This window comes from Chlorocebus sabaeus, chromosome 3, assembly GCF_047675955.1.
Source record: "Chlorocebus sabaeus isolate Y175 chromosome 3, mChlSab1.0.hap1, whole genome shotgun sequence".
Lineage (NCBI taxonomy): Eukaryota > Metazoa > Chordata > Mammalia > Primates > Cercopithecidae > Chlorocebus > Chlorocebus sabaeus.
The window spans coordinates 57,687,454-57,709,241 of NC_132906.1; the positions used below are offsets into that span (position 1 = coordinate 57,687,454).

At 37.2% G+C, this 21,788-nt stretch overlaps 1 protein-coding gene across 7 annotated transcripts in view; it reads left to right on the forward strand.

Annotated features, from left to right (window-relative positions):
- Positions 1-21,788, forward strand: part of UCHL3 (ubiquitin C-terminal hydrolase L3) — a 58,373-nt gene that overhangs the window by 17,275 nt on the left and 19,310 nt on the right. For 6 of the 7 annotated variants that reach the window (XM_073014401.1, XM_073014403.1, XM_073014405.1 and 3 more), the window contains 2 exons: positions 71-156; positions 2,349-2,396. In XM_073014401.1, coding sequence (XP_072870502.1) covers positions 71-156; positions 2,349-2,396 — 134 coding nt within the window. Of the gene's footprint in view, positions 1-70; positions 157-2,348; positions 2,397-15,145; positions 17,347-21,788 lie in introns of those variants that run through there. The other variant, XM_073014406.1, reaches the window with a different exon arrangement.

Genomic DNA, 21,788 nt, shown 5'->3' on the forward strand with positions numbered 1-21,788 from the left:
TAGTATTTTCATATATTGGTCTCTCTGCTGTATTAAGCCTTTTTAATTTTATCTTCTTTCATATTCCCAGAATCTGGATCAACCTTGAAAAAATTCCTGGAGGAATCTGTATCAATGAGCCCTGAAGAACGAGCCAGATACCTGGAGAACTATGATGTCGGTACCTTCTTTCTGTTTTGATGAGAACTATGATGTCGGTACCTTCTTTCTGTTTTGATCTCATATGTGGACAAAGTTTTGTGGGATTGTAGATGTGTTTGGGGGTTTTGTCTTGAAATCATAGTTTTGAGCAATTATGGATTTTATTATATCCATTAAGAAAAGCCTTTTGTACTTTTCAGATAACTTTGAAATATCCATAAATGCTGATAAGTTGACATTTCTTTTCTATGTTCAGAGCTGACTTAATGGATAAAAGCAGTTTGATTTACAAATTTTTTTTTTTTTTTTTTTTGAAATGGAGTCTCGCTCTGCCTCCCTGGCTAGAGTGCGGCAGTGCCATCTCTGCTGACTGCAAGCTATGCCTCCTGGGTTCAAGCAATTCTTGTGCCTCAGCCTCCTGAGTAGCTAGGATTTCAGGTGCTTGGCACCACACCTGGCTAGTTTTTCTATTTTTAGTAGAGACAGGGTTTTGCCATGTTGGTTAGGCTGGTCTCGAACCCCTGGCCTCAAGCAGTACCTCCACCTCGGCCTCCCAAAGTACTGGGATTACAGACATGAGCCACCGTGCCTGGCCCTGATTTACAAGTTAATAAAATATCTTATGATTGACTATTCCTTACCATTCCCTCCCTAAAATAAATATATACCTGCCAGTACCCTATGTATCTTTTATTGGGAATTTGGAACAAGGCTGAAGATGAAAGGAAAAAGCAAAGGTTTAAAGGTAGATGTTAGACCATACTGTGGCTATTTTATCAATGTAATAACCAGGTCACATAAACTAGGGTGTATATATAATATAGATTATATTTAATTCAGGTGATAGTGATTGTACCACTTCATATAACTGTTCTGAAATTGTTTTTAAAATTTATTACTTTTGGAATCAATTTTTCTTTTGAAATCTTTTGACTTTTTAATAACATTATTAAATAGATTATAAATTCTTTGAAATTAGGCATATAGTCTACAAATTATTTGTCTAGAATAATGCTTTATTTAGAATTTGTGCCTGATAAATTAATTGGTTTGATTATGTTTTTATGCATTCCAATATACTTTGAGAATTTTAAATTGTTTTTTTCTTTTAAAAAAACTGGAGACTTCATAAAACATCTTTATTATACATAAAAATTAACAACATGAAAATCAGTAACCTTACTAATGAGAGGTAGATAAACATTAATATTTTTTAGGGAGTGTATGTATATACACAGTTTTTTAAACAAGAATTTGATCATACTGTAATACTGTTTTATAACTTGCTTTTTTCACTTATCACAAACGTATTACATACCAGTAAGTATATATTTGATATTATTTAATGGCTGCATAGTTTCCATTATGTAGTATTGTATTTCACCAATAAATTATTGTTAGAAATTTAATAGTTTTTCTTCTTTTTCACTATTTTAATAACTACTGCAAGGTACATCATTGTTGCTAAATCTTCGTAAATATCCTTAATTATATATAATTATGTAGAATTATATGTAAATATATAAACTCCTAGAAGAGAAATTGCTGGATCAAATAGTTTGCATGTTTTTAAGGCTTGGATATTTATTTATTGCCAAATTGCTGTTTATAAAGATTGTACTTTCACCTGTTATTTACTATTGTGCCCATTTCTCTGGATGTTTGCAAATAGTGGGTACTGTAAGAGTGGTTTATTTTTTAGTTCAGGAAACTAAATTCTGTAGCTTCTGATAAATGCATGAGTTGTGCTCCACATTTCTCAATTGCTGACTGAAACTGCATGATTAAGCATAAATACAGCCAGAGCTGCAGAGGAGCATGGAACCTGGAGAAACAGATGAGATAAGCTTCTTTAGTCTCTATCTGTGAAATGCTTACTTTATTCTAGTCTCAGTTGAATAAAGTGTTAAGTGTTAGTTCTAACAACTGAATAAGTTAAATGGCCCCTACTTACAGCCTGGAAATTACAAATAATCAGATATTCAATTTCCTAAGTTTTCAGAGATTTGTGGGTTACACAGTACAGTAATTCATTTGATTACCCAGATACCATTCTTAAATATCTAGAACTAAGCTGTTCTTAAATTTCCTTCAGTTTGTTGTTTCTTTTAGAAGACTTTAGGGGTTAAAATTTAGCTTTGTTGTTTTCATTTAAAAAGTTGGGTATAGTCATTTTTTTCCAATGAATACCTTTATTCTTATTACAGGCCATCCGAGTTACTCATGAGACCAGTGCCCATGAAGGTCAGACTGAGGTATTTCACATTTTTTCTAAATTTTTCTTGCTATGTGTAAATTTAACCATAGTGTTATTATTATAGGACATACAGTTTTAGATAGTTACCTGGCTTTTTCTTTTTTCCTTTGAGAGAATTTGCTTAAGCAAAAGCAGTCATAAAGTAGCAAACGAACATGTTTTGACAAGCTGTTAAGATGCTGCTGTCTGCTGTTTCAGTTCATCTATTTAGAGATAATGCAGATTGTGTGCTGTTTGTGCCGCTTACACGGTGGCCTGTGTCTTCCCTATCAGATTCCTTTGACTTCCAACTATTTTGAGACAAATACCTGCACTATTGTACGGTTCAATAACCTGTGTCTTTATTATGTCCTGCTTCCAGCAGAAAACCACATCATTTTCTTTGCTCAATAAATTTGTTTGAGGGTAAAGTAATGATCTTTACCATCTTTACCCTGTTAGCTAGTTCAGCTGGGTTGCTTTTCCTTTCCTTCTCTTGCCTCTTGTTTCATTTATTGGTTTCTTTCGTTTTTCCTTCCATCTTTTCTTTCTTGCCTTCCCTCCAGCCCTGGCTCTGTCACTCTAAGAGGAAGTTTGCCAGAAGGTATTTTAGTCAACAATAATTTAAAGCTGTTTGGTATGTTTATAGCACATTTAAGGGTTAATACTAGAGAATTAGAGGTTTTCTTCTTTCTTATCCCATATGTGACTCGGAACCCCATTTTTTTTTTGAGACGGAGTCTCACTCAGTCGCCCAGGCTGGAGTGCAGTGGCACGATTTCGGCTCACTGCAAGCTCCGCCTCCCGGGTTCACGCCTTTCTCCTGCCTCAGCCTCCCGAGTAGCTGGGACTACAGGCACCCGCCAGCACGCCCGGCTAATTTTTTTGTAATTTTAGTAGAGACGGGGTTTCACCGTGTTAGCCAGGATGTTCTCGATCTGCTGACCTCGTAATCCGCCCATCTCGGCCTCCCATGGTGCTGGGATTACAGGCATGAGTCACCACGCCTGGCCGAAACCCCACTCTTTCATGTAAAAGAGGACATTGCCTTTATACTTAAAAAAAAAACTTGAAAAAATACTTGATTTAAAAATCATTGATTTTGGCTGAGCATGCTGACTCACACCTGTGTAATCCCAGTGCTTTGGAAAGTTAAAGCAGAAGGATCGCTTGAGGCCAGGAGTTTGAGACCAGCCTGGGCAACATAGCAAGGCTCTGTCTCTACAAAATGTAATAAAAATTAGCCAGGTGTGGTGGTGCACGCACCTGTAGCACTAGCTACTAGGGAGGCTGAGGTGGGAGGATAACTTGAGCTCAGGTTATAGTGACCTGTGATTGCACCATTGCACTCCAGCATGGGGGACAGAGCAACACTCTGTCTCTGTAAAAAAAAATATATATATATATATAGAGAGAGAGAGGTTGCTCTTAGGCGCTGCTTTCAAAGGTGTGGATTATTGTTTTTGACTAAGTTTATCCATATGCAAACACATAAGAGGCCCGTCTAAATGATTTTAACACCAGATTGGAAATTCATGAAATGCTGTTTTGTATTGCTTTATATGATCCTGAACATATTAATAATCTTCACTATGCTTTGATTTTTTGTTTGCAAATTTATAGTGTTAAAATTGGTGATGATGAGGATCAGCATAAGTTAATGTTAAGACATGAAGACAATTACGGCCGGGCACAGTGGCTCACGCCTGTAATCCCAGCACTTTGGGAGGCCGAGACGGCGGATCACGAGGTCAGGAGATCGAGACCATCCTGGCTAACACGGTGAAACCCCGTCTCTACTAAAAATACAAAAATTAGCCGGGCGTGGTGGCGGGCACCTGTAGTCCCAGCTACACGGGAGACAGAGGCAGGAGAATGGCGAACCCGGGAGGCAGAGCTTGCAGTGAGTGGAGATCGTGCCACTGCACTCCAGCCTGGGCGACAGAGCAAGACTCTGTCTCAAAAAAAAAAAAAAAAAAAAAAGAAAAAAAAAGATATGAAGACAATTAGTTGTAATAAAGCAATTAAATGCTTTAATACATATTAACTACAAAAAATATTTATTTTTGCCATACTTCTCTTGCCCCCTTTTTGGAGTTTTGTCCAAATTATGGATTTACATTTAAACCTCTTTTTAAATGATCTTCATGTCTCTTTTTTCAGACCTACTTCATTCTTTCCAGTCTTGGATGCCTGTTAGACATCATCTGAATGACCCACTGTATTTTAGAATGCACTTTTGTTTGAGCTTATTATCTGTATCTTAAACTTTTTCTTCCCTTCATTGTTTCTGTTTCTTACAGTTGTTCTACCATACTTTTTCCCACTGTAACTAATCTAGTACAAATTTGTTAACTTCTGGTTTAGAAGATCTGCTTTTTATGCAGATTCTCAGTTTTTATTCCAATTCTCATTCATTTTCACACAATTCTGCTGGATTCCCTTTCCTGAAGTGTACCTGAATCAGTTGGCTGCTAAAATTTTTCTAGGGGTTTCCTAGTGCATACAGCAGTAATTCTCAAGGTGGAATGCAGATAGAATTTTCTGGAGGGCTTTTTTACACTACTGTGTACTCCCATAAGAATTAATCTTTTCTGCTCCTTTCCCATCTCCCACAGTTTAGAAACACTACTGGAGTGAGCCATATTTTTTATGTATATTATAACCCTAAAATGTGTCAGAGTGAAAAAAAACAGTGTTTGAGAATATGATTGCTCAAGCCTGTGCAGTCAGTTCCAGGCTCTTTAACCTAGCTGCATTCAAGGTTTTCCTAACCCTGTCTGTCTGTCTGTCTTTCTCTCTTTCTCTCTTTCTCTCTTTCTCTCTTTCTCTCTTTCTCTCTTTCTCTCTTTCTCTCTTTCTCTCTTTCTCTCTTTCTCTCTTTCTTTCTTTCTTTCTTTCTTTCTTCTCTTTCTTCTCTTTCTTCTCTCTCTTCTCTCTCTTTCTCTCTCTCTTTCTTGCTTTTTCTTGCTTTCTTTCCTTTCTTTCCTTTCCTTCCCTTCCTTCCTTCCTTTCTTTCCTTTCTCTTCTCTCCTCTGCTTTCCTCTCCCCTCTCCTCTTCTCTTCTTTTCGCCTGCCTGCTTTCTTTCTTTCCTTCTTTCTTTCCTTCTTTCTCTCTTTCTTTCTTCCTTCCTTCCTTCCTTCCTTCCTTCCTTCCTTCCTTCCTCCCTCCCTCCCTCCCTCCCTCCCTCCCTCCCTTCCTTCCTTCCTTCCTTCCTTCCTTCCTTCCTTCCTTCGTTCTTTCTCTCTCTCTCTCTCTCTCTTTTACCTTGTCTTTGTAACTTTAAGTATTCCTTTTTAGCCGTCCCTTATTTCCTTATTTTATTATTGCTATTCTTCTTGCAGTGCTCTCTTTCTGAAAATACTCTTTCCCTCAATCTCTTGCACTTCTTACTTCTATTCTTCAAGACTCGGCTTAGTATGATCTTCAGCATGAAACAGTTCCTGATTATCAGAACTGGATGTATTTTATCCTTTATATGAACTCTTTATATGACTACTCCAACTATTTGCATTTTAGCTACTTCATATTCTCTTTCATTTTTTAAGATGTGCATTTTTTTCACATTTTAAAAACTCTAAAATTGGAATGTATCTTACAATTGATGTCATAGCTTAACTTGGCGTTATTCCCATCTTAGTGGTTCACAAAATGGTGTGTCATGTAACCAATGGCGCCTTAGTGAAGTATGAAGTATGGTATCATATCTCCCTTTCTGTGACTCTTAGGCCTAGCACTGGCATCTGATTCATTTGTGCGTGTTCCAAATTATCCAATACTGTTCCTTACACACAAATACAACACATGTATGTGTATTAATTAACCAGACTTAGCTCAGAACTGTCCTTGGTAGTGTAAGAAATAAAAAAAAAGTGGGGGATGGGGGCGGGAAATGTTAGTTTTCTGTAGTCCTCTGAGTAAACGAAACATATCCATTAGCCATTGTTTCCGAATAGGACAGTGTTAACATTTTGGAAAGGGTTCAATTATTTTTTGTGCGGGGCTGTTTTGTGCACTCCAGGGTGGAATATACTGACCTCTAGTTGCCATATGTTAGTGTCTTCCAGTCACTGAGAGAACAAAAACCTACACTACACGTTTCAAAATCCAGCTGTCATCTGACTTTAAATTCCTGCACCAGGAACTTTTAATATTTCTCTGATCATCTCATTTAAGATTCATCTCCTGGCTAGGCGTGGTGGCTCACGCCTGTAATCCCAGCACTTTGGGAGGCGAAGATGGGTGGATCACCTGAGGTCAGGAGCTCAAGACCAGCCTGGCCAATATGGTGAAACCCCGTCTCTACTAAAAATACAAAAATCAGCTGGGCGTGGTGGCGCATGCCTGTAATCCCAGCTATTCCGGAGGCTGAGGCAGGAGAATTGCTTGAACTTGGGAGGCAGAGGTTGCAGTGAGCCAATATCCCACCACCGCACTTCAGGCTGGGCGACAAGAGCGAGACTCTGTCTCAGGAAAAAAAAAAAAAGAATTAACTCCCGTCTATGGGCTTAAGAGTGTTCAGTGTATTATTATCTCCATTGCTGTTTGTATTCCAGCCTACTGATTTTTTTTTTTGTCAGTTCCTACAAAATACCTAGGTCTTTCCTGTCTGTGTTAGTCTGCTTGGGCATTCATCTCAAATTATTACCAGGTGACTTTAACAACAGAAATTTATTATCACACAGTTCTTGGGGCTGGAAATTCAACAGCAAAGTGTCAGCAGAGTTGGCTTTTACTGAGATGTCCCTGCCTGGCTTGTAGACTACCACCTTCTCACTGTAGCCTCACATGGCCTGTCCTGTGTGTTCATATGGAGGGGGCGTGGAGAGAGAGCGGGAGAGAGAGGGACAGAGACACATCAATCGACTAATATCTCTTCCTCTTCTTATAAGGATGTCAGCCCTATTATTGGATTAGTGCCCCATTCTTATGACCTTACTTAACATTAACTACTTCCTTCCATGCCCTGTTTTCAAATACAGTCACATTGAAGGTTAGGGCTTCAACGTATGAATTTGGCAGAGGGGACACAATTAAGTCCATAACACCGTCTTTGTGCTTTCTAATGACGCAGTATACTTCTGGGTATACCACTTCTCTTTGCAGAGTTGGAGACTTCTCATCTTTCAGGTCTCATCTTAAAAGTCACTTTTCAGGCTGGGCGCGGTGGCTCGCACCTATAATCCCAGCACTTTGGGAGGCTGAGGCAGGCGGATCACAAGGTTGGGAGATCGAGACCATCCTGGCTAACACGGTGAAACCCCGTCTCTACTAAAAATACAGAAAAATTAGCCAGGCATGGTGGCACACTCCTGTAGTCCCAGCTACTCGGGAGGCTGAGGCAGGAGAATGGTGTGAAGCTGGGAGGCAGAGCTTGCGGTGAGCCGAGATCGTGCCACTGCACTCCAGCCTGGGTGACAGAGCGAAACTCTGTCTCAAAAATAAAAAAAAAGAAGTCACTTTTCAGAGAAGCCTTCTTTCATCAAGGTTAATTAGGTTCTTCTGTCTTATTTTCTGTCATAAAATCCTGTTTATTTTCTTCCTGGCACTTTAAAATAGTCAATAACACGTTATTTCTTCCTTGTGTATATTTGTTTATTCTGCTAACTAGAATATAAGTCCCATGATGGAATAGGCCTTGTTTGTCTGTTCACTTTGAATCCCCAAGACAAACTGGACATATATAGGCATGTTTAAGAATTACATAGTTTGAAAGTAAGAGCATAGGATATAGGTTTGTATACTGACTCCACTGCTTATTAGCTTAGGCAGGACACTTTCTTCAGCACAAAATAGAAATAATGGCATTTACCTTATGGGATTGTTGTGAAAATTAATGAGTTGATTATATAAACTGCTTAGAATAGTACCTGGCATTTAATGGGCATTCAATAAATATTAGGCAGTAATTTTATTTAATAGCATCCAGTAAAATGAATCTGAATGGCAGAAGATGAGGCTGAAGTAATAGGGTGAAGCCATATTGGGGGGGCTTGGATTTTATAGACTGAGAACCACCAAAGATGGTACATTTACTTTTCAGCCTATTGAGTTTAAGGTGAGTTTTTTTGGGTCACATGTGTAGGAGTCTAGAGCTCAGGCGAGATATCCAGAGTCTTCAGTATTTGGGTACTAGTTAGAACCCTGAGAATTCTACAGAGGGAGAATAGCGGTAGACCAACAATAAATCCTTGGGGCATGTAGGTGTTGAAGGAGTGGGTAGAGGAAGAGGAGCCAATAATAATATAGCGTAATAACAAGTAGAATCATCACTGGCATCACTGGTACTCTCTGTCAGAATGTTTTCATGGGAATGGAGGAGGCAGGAGCCTTATTGCATGCTGAGATTTGTAGACTAAATGAGAAATCTATAAGTTGAGTCACTAAAATACAGTAGTCTTTTCAGAAGATTGGCCATAGCATACTGCTCTAGAGTAGTTGTTTACTTACGTACTTTTCTCCATCCCATTGTGATTGTCTGGTAGATTGGCTAATACAGAAATCTGAACAGTAGCCCCACCTCACTTATGCTTCATTAATTTACACTGAACGGTATTGCTTTCATCTTTCACTTAAGAGTAAAAACAAAAGAACAATGGGATATGAGGAAACAATGAGGAAATTAAATTATTAGTGGCAAAGAGTGTTTTCTTTTTTTCCATTGATTTTCACTTGCTACAACCACCATTTTATGCTTTGTTCTGGATAGAATAAAATAGTGTTATTAGAGTTGCATCTTTTGGGTAGTGCTACAGAAGTTTGATACCTGTCATTTAACTCCAGTACCAGCCTTATGAGGTATTACCATTGTCCTCTTGTCCGCCTTCTTTAGATGAAGCAATTGAGGCACAGAAGGTTTTAGTTACTTTCCCCAAGGTCACGTATCTACTAAGTGGTAGAGCTAGAATTTGAGCTCAAACTGTCTGGAGAATCTAGTCCTAGTTCCTCTGTCTTCCTCCTGTCACCCCCACCTTCAAACAAACCCTTCCTTCCTTCCTTCCTTCCTTCCTTCCTTCCTTCCTTCCTTCCTTCCTTCCTTCCTTCCTTCCTTCCTTCCTCCTTCCCTCCCTCCCTCCCTTCCTCCCTTCCTCCCTTCCTCCCTTCCTTTTCTTTCTTTTCTTTCTTGACATAGTCTTGCTCTGTCACCCAGGCTGGAGTGCAGTGGCACGATCTCGGCTCACTGCAATCTCTGCCTCCCAGGTTCAAGCGATTCCCCTGCCTCAGCACCCCCAGTAGCTGGGACTACAGGTATGTGCCACCACGCCTGGCTAGTTTTTATATTTTTAGTAGAGACGGGGTTTTGCCATGTTGGCTAGGCTGATCTTGAGCTCCTGGCTTCAGGTGATTTGCCTACCTTGGCCTCCCAAAGTGCTGGGATCACAGGTGTGAGCCACCGTGCCCGGCCAAACACTTTCAATAAAAGTTTGACAGCTAATTTTGTAGCAGTTTTGTTAAGACCAGTGTTTTGTATTAGGCTTAATGTGACTATTTATATCCTAGCTTGGGATAGGAAACAGATTGTCTGAGAAATAGTAAATTGATAGCTTTTCATTTACTCCTGAATTTTCTTTTTTAATTTTTTCTTTATTATTATTATTTTTTGATATGAAGTCTCACTCTGTCGTCCAAGCTGGAGTGCAATGGCGCGATCTCTGCTCACTGCAACCTCAGCATCCCAGGTTAAAGCAATTCTCCTGCCTCAGCCTCCCAAGTAGCTGGGACTACAGGCACATGCCACCATGCCCGGCTAATTTTTTGTATTTTTAATAGAGATGGGGTTTCACAGTGTTAGCCAGGATGGTCTCGATCTCCTGACCTTGTGCCTCAGCCTCCCAAGTAGCTGGGACTACAGGTGCACGCCACCACACCCAGCTAATTTTTTGTATTTTTAGTAGAGACAGGGTTTCACAGTGTTATCCAGGATGGTCTCGATCTCCTGACCTCGTGATCCACTCGCCTTGCCTTCCAAAGTGCTGGGATTACAGGCGTGAGCCACTGCACCTGGCCCTGACTTTTTCTTTAAAGTGAGTTCATGATTGAGTTTTGAAGCACTGTGTTACAAAAATTAATAGACATATAAAGCTAAGCTTTCAATTGACTAATGTATTGGTCATGTGTGTTATGGTAATGTGCAGCCCTAAAGGAAATATGGTTGAAAGTTCTACTAGAAAAATAGTTACTGATTTTAAAATTAATATAACCTGATACATGCATGACCAGTTAAGAAATTTAAAAATGAATGTATACAGTTGGCCTGCTGTAATGGTGGGTTCCTTATTTGTGGATTCAACCAGCCACTTAGTGGAAATATTTGAGGCTGAGCAGGGTAGCTCATGCCTGTAATCCCAGCACTTTGGGAGGCCAAGAAGGGAGGATCGCTTGAGGCCAGGAGTTTGAGACCAACCTGGGCAACATAGTGAGACCCTGTATGTACAAAAAAATTATACAGGTGTGGTGGCATGCACCCGTAGTTCCAGCTACTCTGTAGTCCCAGCTACTTGGGAGGCTGAGGTGGGAGGATGGCTTCAGCTCAGGAGGTCAAGACTGCAGTGAGCTGTGATCATGCTGCTGCACTCCAGCCTGGGTGACAGAGACCTTGTCTCAGACAAAAAGGAGAAAAAATATTTGAAAAAAAAAGATGGTTGTGTCTGTACTGAATATATACAGACTTTTTTCTTGTCATTATTCTCTAAACAATATAGTATAACAACAATGTATATAGCATTTACATTGTATTAGGTATTACAAGTAATCTAGAAATGATTTAGAATATACAGGAGGAGGTACATAGGTTATATGCAGATACTACACTATTTTATACAAGGCTTGTGAGCGTCTGTGGATTTTGGTATCTTCAGGGGGTCCTGAGACCAATAGTCCATGGATATTGAGGGATGACTGTGTATTCACTGCAACTAAGACCTTTCAGAATAACTGTAGAATAATAAGATTGGCAGGAAGTTCCAACTTGATATGGTTTGGGCTTCTACTGAAGTGTCTAGTAGATTAGAAGATCTCCTTAGTTTAAGGCTTTTCTACTCACAGAAGATTCTAATAAGTGTTTTTAAAAGTGTGAAGAAATATCAGTGATGTAAGAGTGGAAACAGTCTGCAAGTCAAATGTGAAGGCAAGAAACAATAATCCAAAAGGGTATTTTATGTGCCTTCAGACCCTGCTTTTACTTCATTGACACTTAACTAAAAAGTAATTCCTAAAATTTGTGATTTGTCCACATTAATTTAGGAGCCAACCCAGATATGGGTAGATTGCCTGATGATTTATTGTTTAACTTTTTGTAAAAAGAGTAAGTTTGTTGTACTGCCCAGAACACCCCATGTAAATTAATAGTAATAATGAAAAATAACAGCAGTATTGTTTTTTGTTTTTAAATAAACATACCAGTATGGAAAAAATAGCAAAAGACACTTTTAGCATCTATGTATATTTGCTACCATTCTTTTTTTAGTACATTTTAAGAACAGTTGAGATCAAGCAATTTTGTTTGACTTTTTTCTTAACATATTACCGTGAACATTTTTTTGTTTCATCAAAATTTCCTCATAAAAAAACCTTTGCTACTGTATACTATCATGTGAGTAAACCACAATTTATTTTTCATTTCCTTAACTTTTGATGTTTAGATTATTTTTAGTTTTTCAAGTTAAAAATATAACTTAATTGAATATCCCTGTTTAAGTATTCTTTTGGGTTCTTTCTTTAAGGTAGTTTCTTGTAGGTGGGATTACTGATTCAAAGGGATGAACATTTTTATGATTCTTGTTAAATAATGTGAAGTTGTGTGTCTTTCATTTGTTCAATCAGATAACCTGTCTGAGCACCTGCTGTACTAGGCACTGTGCTTAGAATTGTACATACGAAGATAAGTGAGACATCATTTGTGTCTTCAAAGATCTTTTACTTCAGTGGTGACCGCAGCTTTGAAAATTGTCCTTGCCAGTATTGAATTCTATTTCTAAATTTTTGCTTATTTAATAGGGGGAAATAACATGTTTGATCGCCAATGATATTTAAAAGATCTTTAGTAAAAGTTTATGAAGTTAATTTAAATCATAAAATAAAATTGTAATTAATTTACAATGAAATATTAATATGTAATCTATTTTGGTTAGTGTTGTTGACCTGTAAAAGCGGGATTATTTGACCACTGGGGTAAACAGTGAATAATTTCTGATTTCAAGTATGTCATCATAAATATATATACATAATTAAAGATACATGTATGTGTTTGTGTGGGTGTGTATATTTTTAATTTAAGAAAATCCTCTGTTTAGAATCTACTTGGCTTTTTTGGCCCAGCCAGTATAGACTGTCAGTGGTAGTAAATAGGATAAAGTTTCATCTTCATTAGATGTATATGTATAGTTGCATGGCTTCATTTTATTCTGAAGTATAGTTTTTAGTTATTTTTATTATTTTGGGATTCCAAAGAGATAACAGAAATCATTCCAATAAGCCAAAAATGATTTACACACAAATTGAGGTGCTCACATATTTATTTCCCTCCTTTTGGAATTTATTTCCTTCTTCCTTCACTTTGAAAGAATCTGAGGAAATTAGGAAGAAGCTTAGTTCTTAAATAATGTAAAATTTAAGTTGCTGGTTATCTTGTAAGAATCAGGCGGAAACAATACACGTATCATGCAGTTCAAGATGTAGAGTCCAGTTTTGTCAAAAGTCTGAAACTGCAACTTTCTGATCTTTGTTTTTCTTTACTTTTCATACCTGATTTTCTTTATTTCAACATAACTTAATCTTTTTGAGGCAATTTTATTTTATTTTATTTTTAAAACCAAAAATGCTCTGGGACTCTCTAGCTTGCCTCTGTCTCTCTTCTATCTTTTTTTGTTTCTTCTGAACAGTCCCTGAATAGAGGCATTCCCTTTCCCCTTTTCTCTCCCTCCCTCTGTCCTTCCCTTCTTTTTTTCCTCTCCATTTCTCTCCCTTCCTTCCCCCTTCTTTCTTCTTTGCTGATCTCAGAATTTTAGAAATGGAGATATTAAATTATTACTTATTTTAAAGGAAAATTCTTAGACCAAACTTACCAGTTTACCCTTCCAGATCTGACTAGATGAGACTCGTCTAAGAATGCTTTCAGCAATAAAAATAGAATTGATGTTGTGTTTGGTGATGGTGAAAGTTTTCTGTTAGTTTTGTTTTATATCACAGCTTTCCAGAATAGAGGGTAATGTTAGGATATAGGATTTTTTTCATTTGTAATAAAGGAGAACTTTATTTGGGGCTACTCTCAAATTGTAAAGAAAATAATTTCTGGGAATTAGTTTGAACAGTTTAACAATGGTAAGCTTAAGTTTAATGTATCATGTAGATGTACAGGTATTATATTAATAGATATTTCTAACATGGAGAATTATAAACTGAAGGGAGAAAACATAATTGTTAAACCAGTCGGGGAAAAAAGTCTTTTTAGAATATCTTGATGTCTGTGGGCATCTTGATTTATTAGGTGAGCAAAATGAAGCAACTTACCATTATCCAGATTTTCCATGGAATATGTAGTGGTATTTTGTGTATTTTGATATCTATCCCATATTTAACTTGTGACTTCTTTGCCAACCGAACATGGATACACTATAGGAAACTTTGCATCTTTTGCATGGATCTGGTTTTAATTTCCTTTTTAAAATTTGAACCTTAAATTTACTGTAATCCAATGTATTACATACACTGAAATTTACTAAAAAATCTACAGAAATTCATTTAGAATTAATTTATAATTTTGATTTTAAACTCAAAGTTATACGTGTGTGTTCTCATGCATGCACACACACATGTCCTTACACATATGTGTACACACATAATCTAATTTTCATAGCATTTGGCAGCTCTAGAGATGTTCCCAATTATTTTCTTTTCCATGTGCCATATTTTAGACTCAGTGGCCTTGTCCTCTCCCTCTCCCTCTCCTCAAAATTGTTTGAGGTGCTCACCAGCTTTCAAGTATTCTCACCTTCTTAATTCTTACTCCTTTTGAAAGTATGTCTGCCATATTATTATAATGATGGGTACCATTTTCTGAATTCATGTTATGGGTTAGGCTAACTAAGTGCTGTATGTACCCTAGTTTGATCCTCTCAACTCCATAAGATAACTGTTACCCCATTTTGCAGATGGGAAATCTAAGAAGTTGCTAGTATATTCAAGGTCACACAGCTAGTGGGTACTACCATGCTCTTAAGGCAACAAAACATGTAGGTAAATGAAATTGCTCAAACTAAATAAAATGAGGTATTTAAAATTTAAATTCTTGTTTTTGCCTTAAAAGCAAGGCTATTAACAGCTAGTAATTTAATGCAAACATGTAATAAGTTACAAATAGTCATTCAGAGTTGTGCCAAATACTTTGTTCTTTTTTGCCTTTAACATCTAAGTCAGTTCTTACTCAACACTAGATTTTTTTTTTTCTTTTAACAAGAAATCTTACCCATAAACCAGCCATATTCTTTTGGTAATCATGTTAGGTATATTTTAGAAAACAGTAATTATTTTAACTATCTACCCACTAATGATCCCTTCATGTTCAAGAAATTACATGGTTATAAGGATATTTTTCGTAATAACACTATGTCAATTTAAATGAGAAAATGCCTTGGCTGTAAACCAAAACCCACTTACTTTATTTTAGAATTTTAACATAATTTGGATTTAAGCACTTGCAGTACCCACCAAACCAAACTCTTTCTTTCTTTCTTCCTTTTTTTTTTTTTTTTTTTTTTGCTTTGAGACAGGTTCCTATTCTCTTGCTCAGGCTGCAGTGCAGTGGCTTGATCTACTGGGCTCAAACCATCCTTCTACCTCAGCCTCCCAAGTAGCTGAGACCACAGGCATGTACCATCACACCTGGCTAATTTTTTTGTTTTTATTTTTAGTAGTAATGGGGTCTCCCTATGTTACCCAGGCTGGTCTTGAACTCCTGGACTCAAGTGATCCTCCTTCCGCCCTGGCCTCCCAAAGTATTGGGATTACGTGTGTGAGCCACTAGCAAAACACTTGACTTCCTTTTTTTTTTTTTTTTTTTGAGACGGAGTCTCGCTCTGTCGCCCAGGCTGGAGTGCAGTGGCCGGATCTCAGCTCACTGGAAGCTCCGCCTCCCAGGTTTACGCCATTCTCCTGCCTCAGCCTCCCGAGTAGCTGGGACTACAGACGCCCGCCACCTCGCCGGCTAGTTTTTTGTATTTTTTAGTAGAGACGGGGTTTCACTGTGTTAGCCAGGATGCTCTTGGTCTCCTGACCTCGAGATCCGCCCGTCTCGGCCTCCCAAAGTGCTGGGACTACAGGCTTGAGCCACCGTGCCCGGCCCACTTGACTTCTTAATAGAGTACTCTCAGGCAGATCCTCTGCTTTCTTTGATTTTTTTTTTTATTTTTTAAAAGTCTGAATCATTTCTTTTTAGCCTTTACAGCATTTCGATACATTGGTTATTTTATTTAAAAGTTTAAAGAGTAATTTATTCATTTTTTTCCGTATAAAAAAGTGCATGCACACTAACTGTGAAGGAAAAGTAATTTGGCCTTTGAGGACCTAGGTGGTGATGGTGGTTGTTTTTTGAACTAGTTTTAAGTTTGACAACTAGAAGGTAGATTTGAATTATATTCAGGAATTCAGATAGAAATAGTAATAGATGTGCCTTTATGAATCAGTCAAATTAGTTGACAGTTGAGGGACAGTGGCTTTGTGTGCAATGGAAAATACTGAAATTGGAGCTGGGAGTCATGAGTCTGCCTCTGGCTTTCACACTCACTAGTTATGTGGCTTTGGGCAAGTCAAGTAGGTCCTCGTGCTTCTGAAAAACCCAAAACTGTCATGGTTATGGTCTGTATTCTCATAGCTCACTTTCTCTGTGTGTGTAAGTGAATGTGTGTGTGTGTGTTTAAACTCAGAGGGTTTCAATCCGAAGTAATGCTTAAAAATCTCATGCAACAATTATTAAATATCTTAGCATTCTTCCTGAAAAGTAAAACATTTAATCTGCTTTTCAAAATTCCTCGGGTTTCTGAAAAGCCTAGACTAGGTTTTTTTGAACTATAATCAAGAGATTAATTTATATTTCCTGTAAAGTGGTGTATCTACGTCACAGTATACTGTTGCAGTGCTCACACAGTCAACAGTGAGAGCACAGGTTCACTGTTAATGTCCTGGCAAACACTGGTGGTGTTAATAGTTTTAATGAAATAAATAATTGTTAGTGATTTTGGACTCTTCACCAGAATGAAAAAACCGAGAAAGTTGAGTTCTTTATTCAGACTCTCTAAAAAGTGAACTCTCTTTAAGACTGTTATGAAATATTCAAAAATAAACCGTAGTTGTTTAATCTTTTCCAATTAGTATGGAAGACAATATGAAAAATTAGCCATCTAGCTCAAGATTCAGCTCACAGTTTCAGTTTTCATATTTGAAAGCAGAACTAAAAATTAGGTTGCTTAAACAATTGCATTAACTGTTAATATTATAAAGATTTTAAAGTTGGTGTGTCTTTAATCTTTGTAATTCTAGGAGAAAAGCCTATGAATTTTAGGTTTCCATAATAGCACACTTTATTTCAAAGTCCTTCCATCTCTTGAAATGTTATTGCTTGAAAGTCTTTTTCTGAATTAGATCAACTCTTTGAAATTGAAAATATATATGATGTACACTGTGTTGTCTGTATTATGAATTATCTCTGGAAATTATACAGTTGAAGATAATATGTGTATAGTGTAAATTATACAGTTTAAGATAATATGTGTATAGTGTGTTCATTTAGCATTAGGAGGTAAAAATAAATATGACCAGAGTAAAAATTTAGAATTATTGGTTCTAATGTTTAACATTTTGACATGCTTGTTAGAAACAATCTTTAGTATGCTATCACCGGAGCAGTAAGGTAGTAGACAAGAGCTTTGCCTGCCCCCAAGCCTTACAAAGTGGTTAAATAAACAATTACAATGTATTGATGTGCTATCCTATTTTGAATGTTGTAAAACATTAGCCACATACAAACACATACACACAAGCTTTGATGTATGGGACTTATTTAACAGTGTACTTTCAGACTCATTATCCTTTTCTTCTTCCTTCCTCTGTTATATAAGTTTTTATTAGAAAGCCTGATGATCAAAAAGAAGGCTAACATTACTAGTGTGATAACATTTGGGGAAAAATTATTCTTTATCTTTAAAATAGAAATAATCATAATATGTACCTTATAGGATTATTGTGAAGATCTGTAGCATCTATCGTTTAGAACATCTGGTAAAAGATAGTAAGCACTTGATGTTAGCTATTATGGTGGTTGTTTTATAACATCATTTTGGATACCAATATTATTACTGTTGATTGATGCATATATAGATACTCGTGTGCACATTTTCACTAAAGCATAATTGTAGAAAACCAGAAACAATCTAAAGGTGTGGTGTTACATTTATGGTACCTCTATTTAAGGAATAATATGTTGCCATGAAAAATGATGTAGGCCGGGCATGGTGACTCATGCCTGTAATCCCAGCACTTTGGGAGGCTAAGGTGGGCAGATCATGAGGTCAGGACATTGAGACCATCCTGGCTAACATGGTGAAACCCCGTCTCTACTAAAAATACAGAAAAATTAGCTGGGCATGGTGGCATGTGCCTGTAGTCCCAGTTACTTGGGAGACTGAGGCAGGAGAATGGCTTGAACCTGGGAGACCGGACTTGCAGTGAGCTGAGATGGTGTGCCACTGCACTCCAGCCTGGGCGATAGATCAAGACTCCGTGGAAGAAGAAGAAGAAGAAGGAGAAGGAGGAGGAGGAGGAGAAGGAGGAGCGGGGAGGGAGGGAGGGAGGAGAGGGGAAGGAGGAGAATGATGTAGAGATATACTTACTGAGATGAATAGAAGAAGAAGAAGGAGAAGAAAAATGATGTAGAGATACACTTACTGAGATGAATAGAAGCCCAAAATTTATGGGTAATGAAACACAATAGCTAAAAATTTTAACAAATTGCTTAAGGTCACAAGTAGGCTACCATAAGACTATAAAATCTCTGTAAACAGCCCTGAAGGGAGAGCTCATATCCACTCTCTGCATACCTCAATGGGTGAGCACCCATTGTGGGGACAAGATGTGAATCTTTAAGTGCAGGCCTAGGGGAGGAGAGCAGCTGCTGCTGTGGGAAAGGCACCAAGCCTGGATACTTCTCCCCTATAGAACAAAGCCTAAAGACCCTCAGACAGAAAACCTTTCCTGGGGAAGGGAAGAGATAAAACCACCCCTTTTGTGGGAGGGGCAGATTCTTCTACCACTGGAGGAAAGGACCCCTGAGAAAGTCTTGGCCTTGATATCCAGGGACAGAGGCTGATAGAGAAAAATAAAGAATGCCTCCACAAACCCACCATTAGACTAGCAAGCACCAAGAAACAGGTCTCAAATGTGTGGGGATGCGTCAATAATATGGAGAGAGACCTTCTCTGAGGCATACCCTGTGAGTAAAAACCGAAAGCTGAGGGTGGAACAAGAGCATTGAAAAAGAAAACATCCTACAACCCAACTCCCACTCTAAGCCCAAGGTTATGCCAGATGAATTTTAAACCAATGGTATTCTCAGGGTAATCATAGTAACAATAAAACCCAAACAGTTAAACTCTTGACTAGGTTGGCTTATCCCCATACACTAAGTCATAGCAGAAGATGAGACATGCTCATTTTTAGGTATACATATTATTTATCACAGTCTCTATACTCCTAGAAAGGTGTATTATGGCTTTTAACCAAAAATAATGAGAAAAAGCATTCAGCAGAGCTAGACTCAGATGTGATCTAGATGTCAAACTATCAGACAGGAAATTTAAAATAATTAAAGGCTCAAGTGGAAAAGATGGAAAACATGTTCCATCACATGGGTAGCATCAGCAGAACTGGAAACTATTAACATAAGAGAGAATCAAATGGAAATGCCAGTAATAAAAAAACACAGTACTAGAGATGAAGAATGCCATTAACAGATTCACCAGTAGACTCAACAAAGTTGACAAAAGAGTTGGTGACTGTGAAGATAAATCACTGGAAATTACCCAAACTTACCCACAAATGGGAAAAAGTAGTGGAAAAGAGGGGGAGAAAAACCACACAAAACAGTGCATTCAAACGCTGTGGGACAATTTCAAGTGATGTAATATGTGAAAGTGGAATCCCAGAAGGAGAAGAGAGATGGAAAGATATGATGGGGGTGGGAGTGGGTGAGGGGTGGGGCCATGAGACAGAAAGTATTTGAAGGGTAATGGCAACTATTTTCCAAAAGTAATTAAAGACATCAAACCACAGCTTCAGGAATCTCAGAGACACTAGATAGGATGAATACCTTTATCCTCCAAAAAACAAACACACACATATAACCACTGAGACGCATTAAAATTCAAAAATAAATGGAAAGTGTTGCTGAAGAACAAAGATAAATGGAAAATGTTCAAGGCAGCCACGTGATAAAGACAGAGTAGATACTAAGAATTCATAAGAATTACAGCAGACTCCTTACTAGAAGTTATGCAAGCCAGAGAAGAATGATATTTTTAGAAAGCTAAGAGTTCAGTGGAACAAAAATATATTTTAACAATAAAAACTTTGAGACAAACAAAAACTGAGAGAGCTCATACCAGCTTACTTGCACTATAAGAAATGTAAAGGAATTTCATTATGCTGAAACAGTGCAATGCCAGACAGAAACCTGGAGCTATACAAAGATTTGGGAAGCACTGAAAATGGAACAAATGAAGGTAAATATAAAATAAATTTTATTCTTGTTTTAAATTTCTCTAGAAGATGATTAGGATTACTACATCAAAGATAGCAACTATGTACTGTAAATTTATAGCACATATAAAATAAGACAGTAGCACAAAGGAAGGGAGGGATAAATTGGGATAATACTGTTGTGAGGTTCTTATACTACATATATTGTGGTGTAATACTATTTGAAGGTATTCCATAACTAAAGGTATATCTTGTAAATCCTAGGGCAATTACCGAAAAGCTTAAAAAGTATAAACAAGAAGCCCACAGTACAGATAAAATAGAATGATAGAAATAATGCAAAAAGCAGAAAGGTAACAGACCAGATGGAAAAAATAAAGAACTGACAATGTAGATTTAAATCCAGCCGTATAAAACATCACATGAAGTTAATGAAATGTCAATATAAAGACTCAAATGTCTATAAACCCTCAAATTGAAAGAAAGACCAGTTTGGTAAAAAAACAAGACACAATTATATGCTGTTTACAAGAAAGTCACTTTAAAAAACGTGAGAAGGTGACAATCAAAAGGATGGAAAAAGATGAACAATGCAAACACTAATCAAAAGAAAGCCACAGTAGTTATATTGACATGAAGTTAAGTAGACTTCAGAACAAGGAATATTTCCAGTGATGAAGAAGGACATTACATAAGGATAAAGAGGTTACCTCACCAAGAAGACATAGCATACACATAACAGAAAGTATGTCTAACAGTTAGAACCTCTAAATGTATGAGGCAAACACTGTTAAAACTGGAGAGAGAAATAGACAAATTCACAATTATAGATGGAGATGTCAACACTCAGAATGAATAAAACAAATACAGAACATTAGTAAAAAATTGAAGATTTCAGCAACATTGTCAAACAACTTGACCCTTTTGATATTTGTGGAACACTTCAGAAATTTGGAACAGAATAGTTGAATATAGTCTTCTCAAGTGCACATGAAATAGTTACCAGGATAGACCATATTCTGGATTAGAAAATCAACTTTAAATTTTTTTAAAAAATTTAAATTATACAAAGAATGTTTTCATAGTGGAGTTAAACTACAAATCAACAACAGACAAATACCTGGAAAATCCCCCAAATATTTAGATATTAAATAGTACACTTCTAAATAACTCATGGATCAAAGAGGATTTCACAAGAGAAATTAGAAAACATTTTGAATTGACTAAAAAGAAGTATACCAAAATTGACAGGATACAACTAATGCAGGGGTTGGAGAGAAATCTATAGCATTAAATGCTTATAGTAGAAAAAAGAAAAAAAAACGGGTTAGAGGGAAACTATAGTATTACATGCTTATAGTAGAAAAGGGAAATGGCTTCAAGTCAGAGATCTACGTTTTTACCTTAAGGTAGCAAAAGAAGAGCAGATAAAATCCGAAGTGCGTAAAAGGTAGAAATAACCAAGATAAAAGCAGAAGTCAATGAAATTCATTACTGTAGTAGAGGTCCTAGCCAATATAGTAGGGCAAGTAAAGGAAATAAAGGAAATATTGTTTAAAAAGGGAGAAGTAAAGCAGTCTCTAGTCACAGAGAGCATGACTTTTTAAATAGAAAATGATTTATTGAAAAATGGAGAAGGGCTTGATGCTTAAAATATAAAAGATA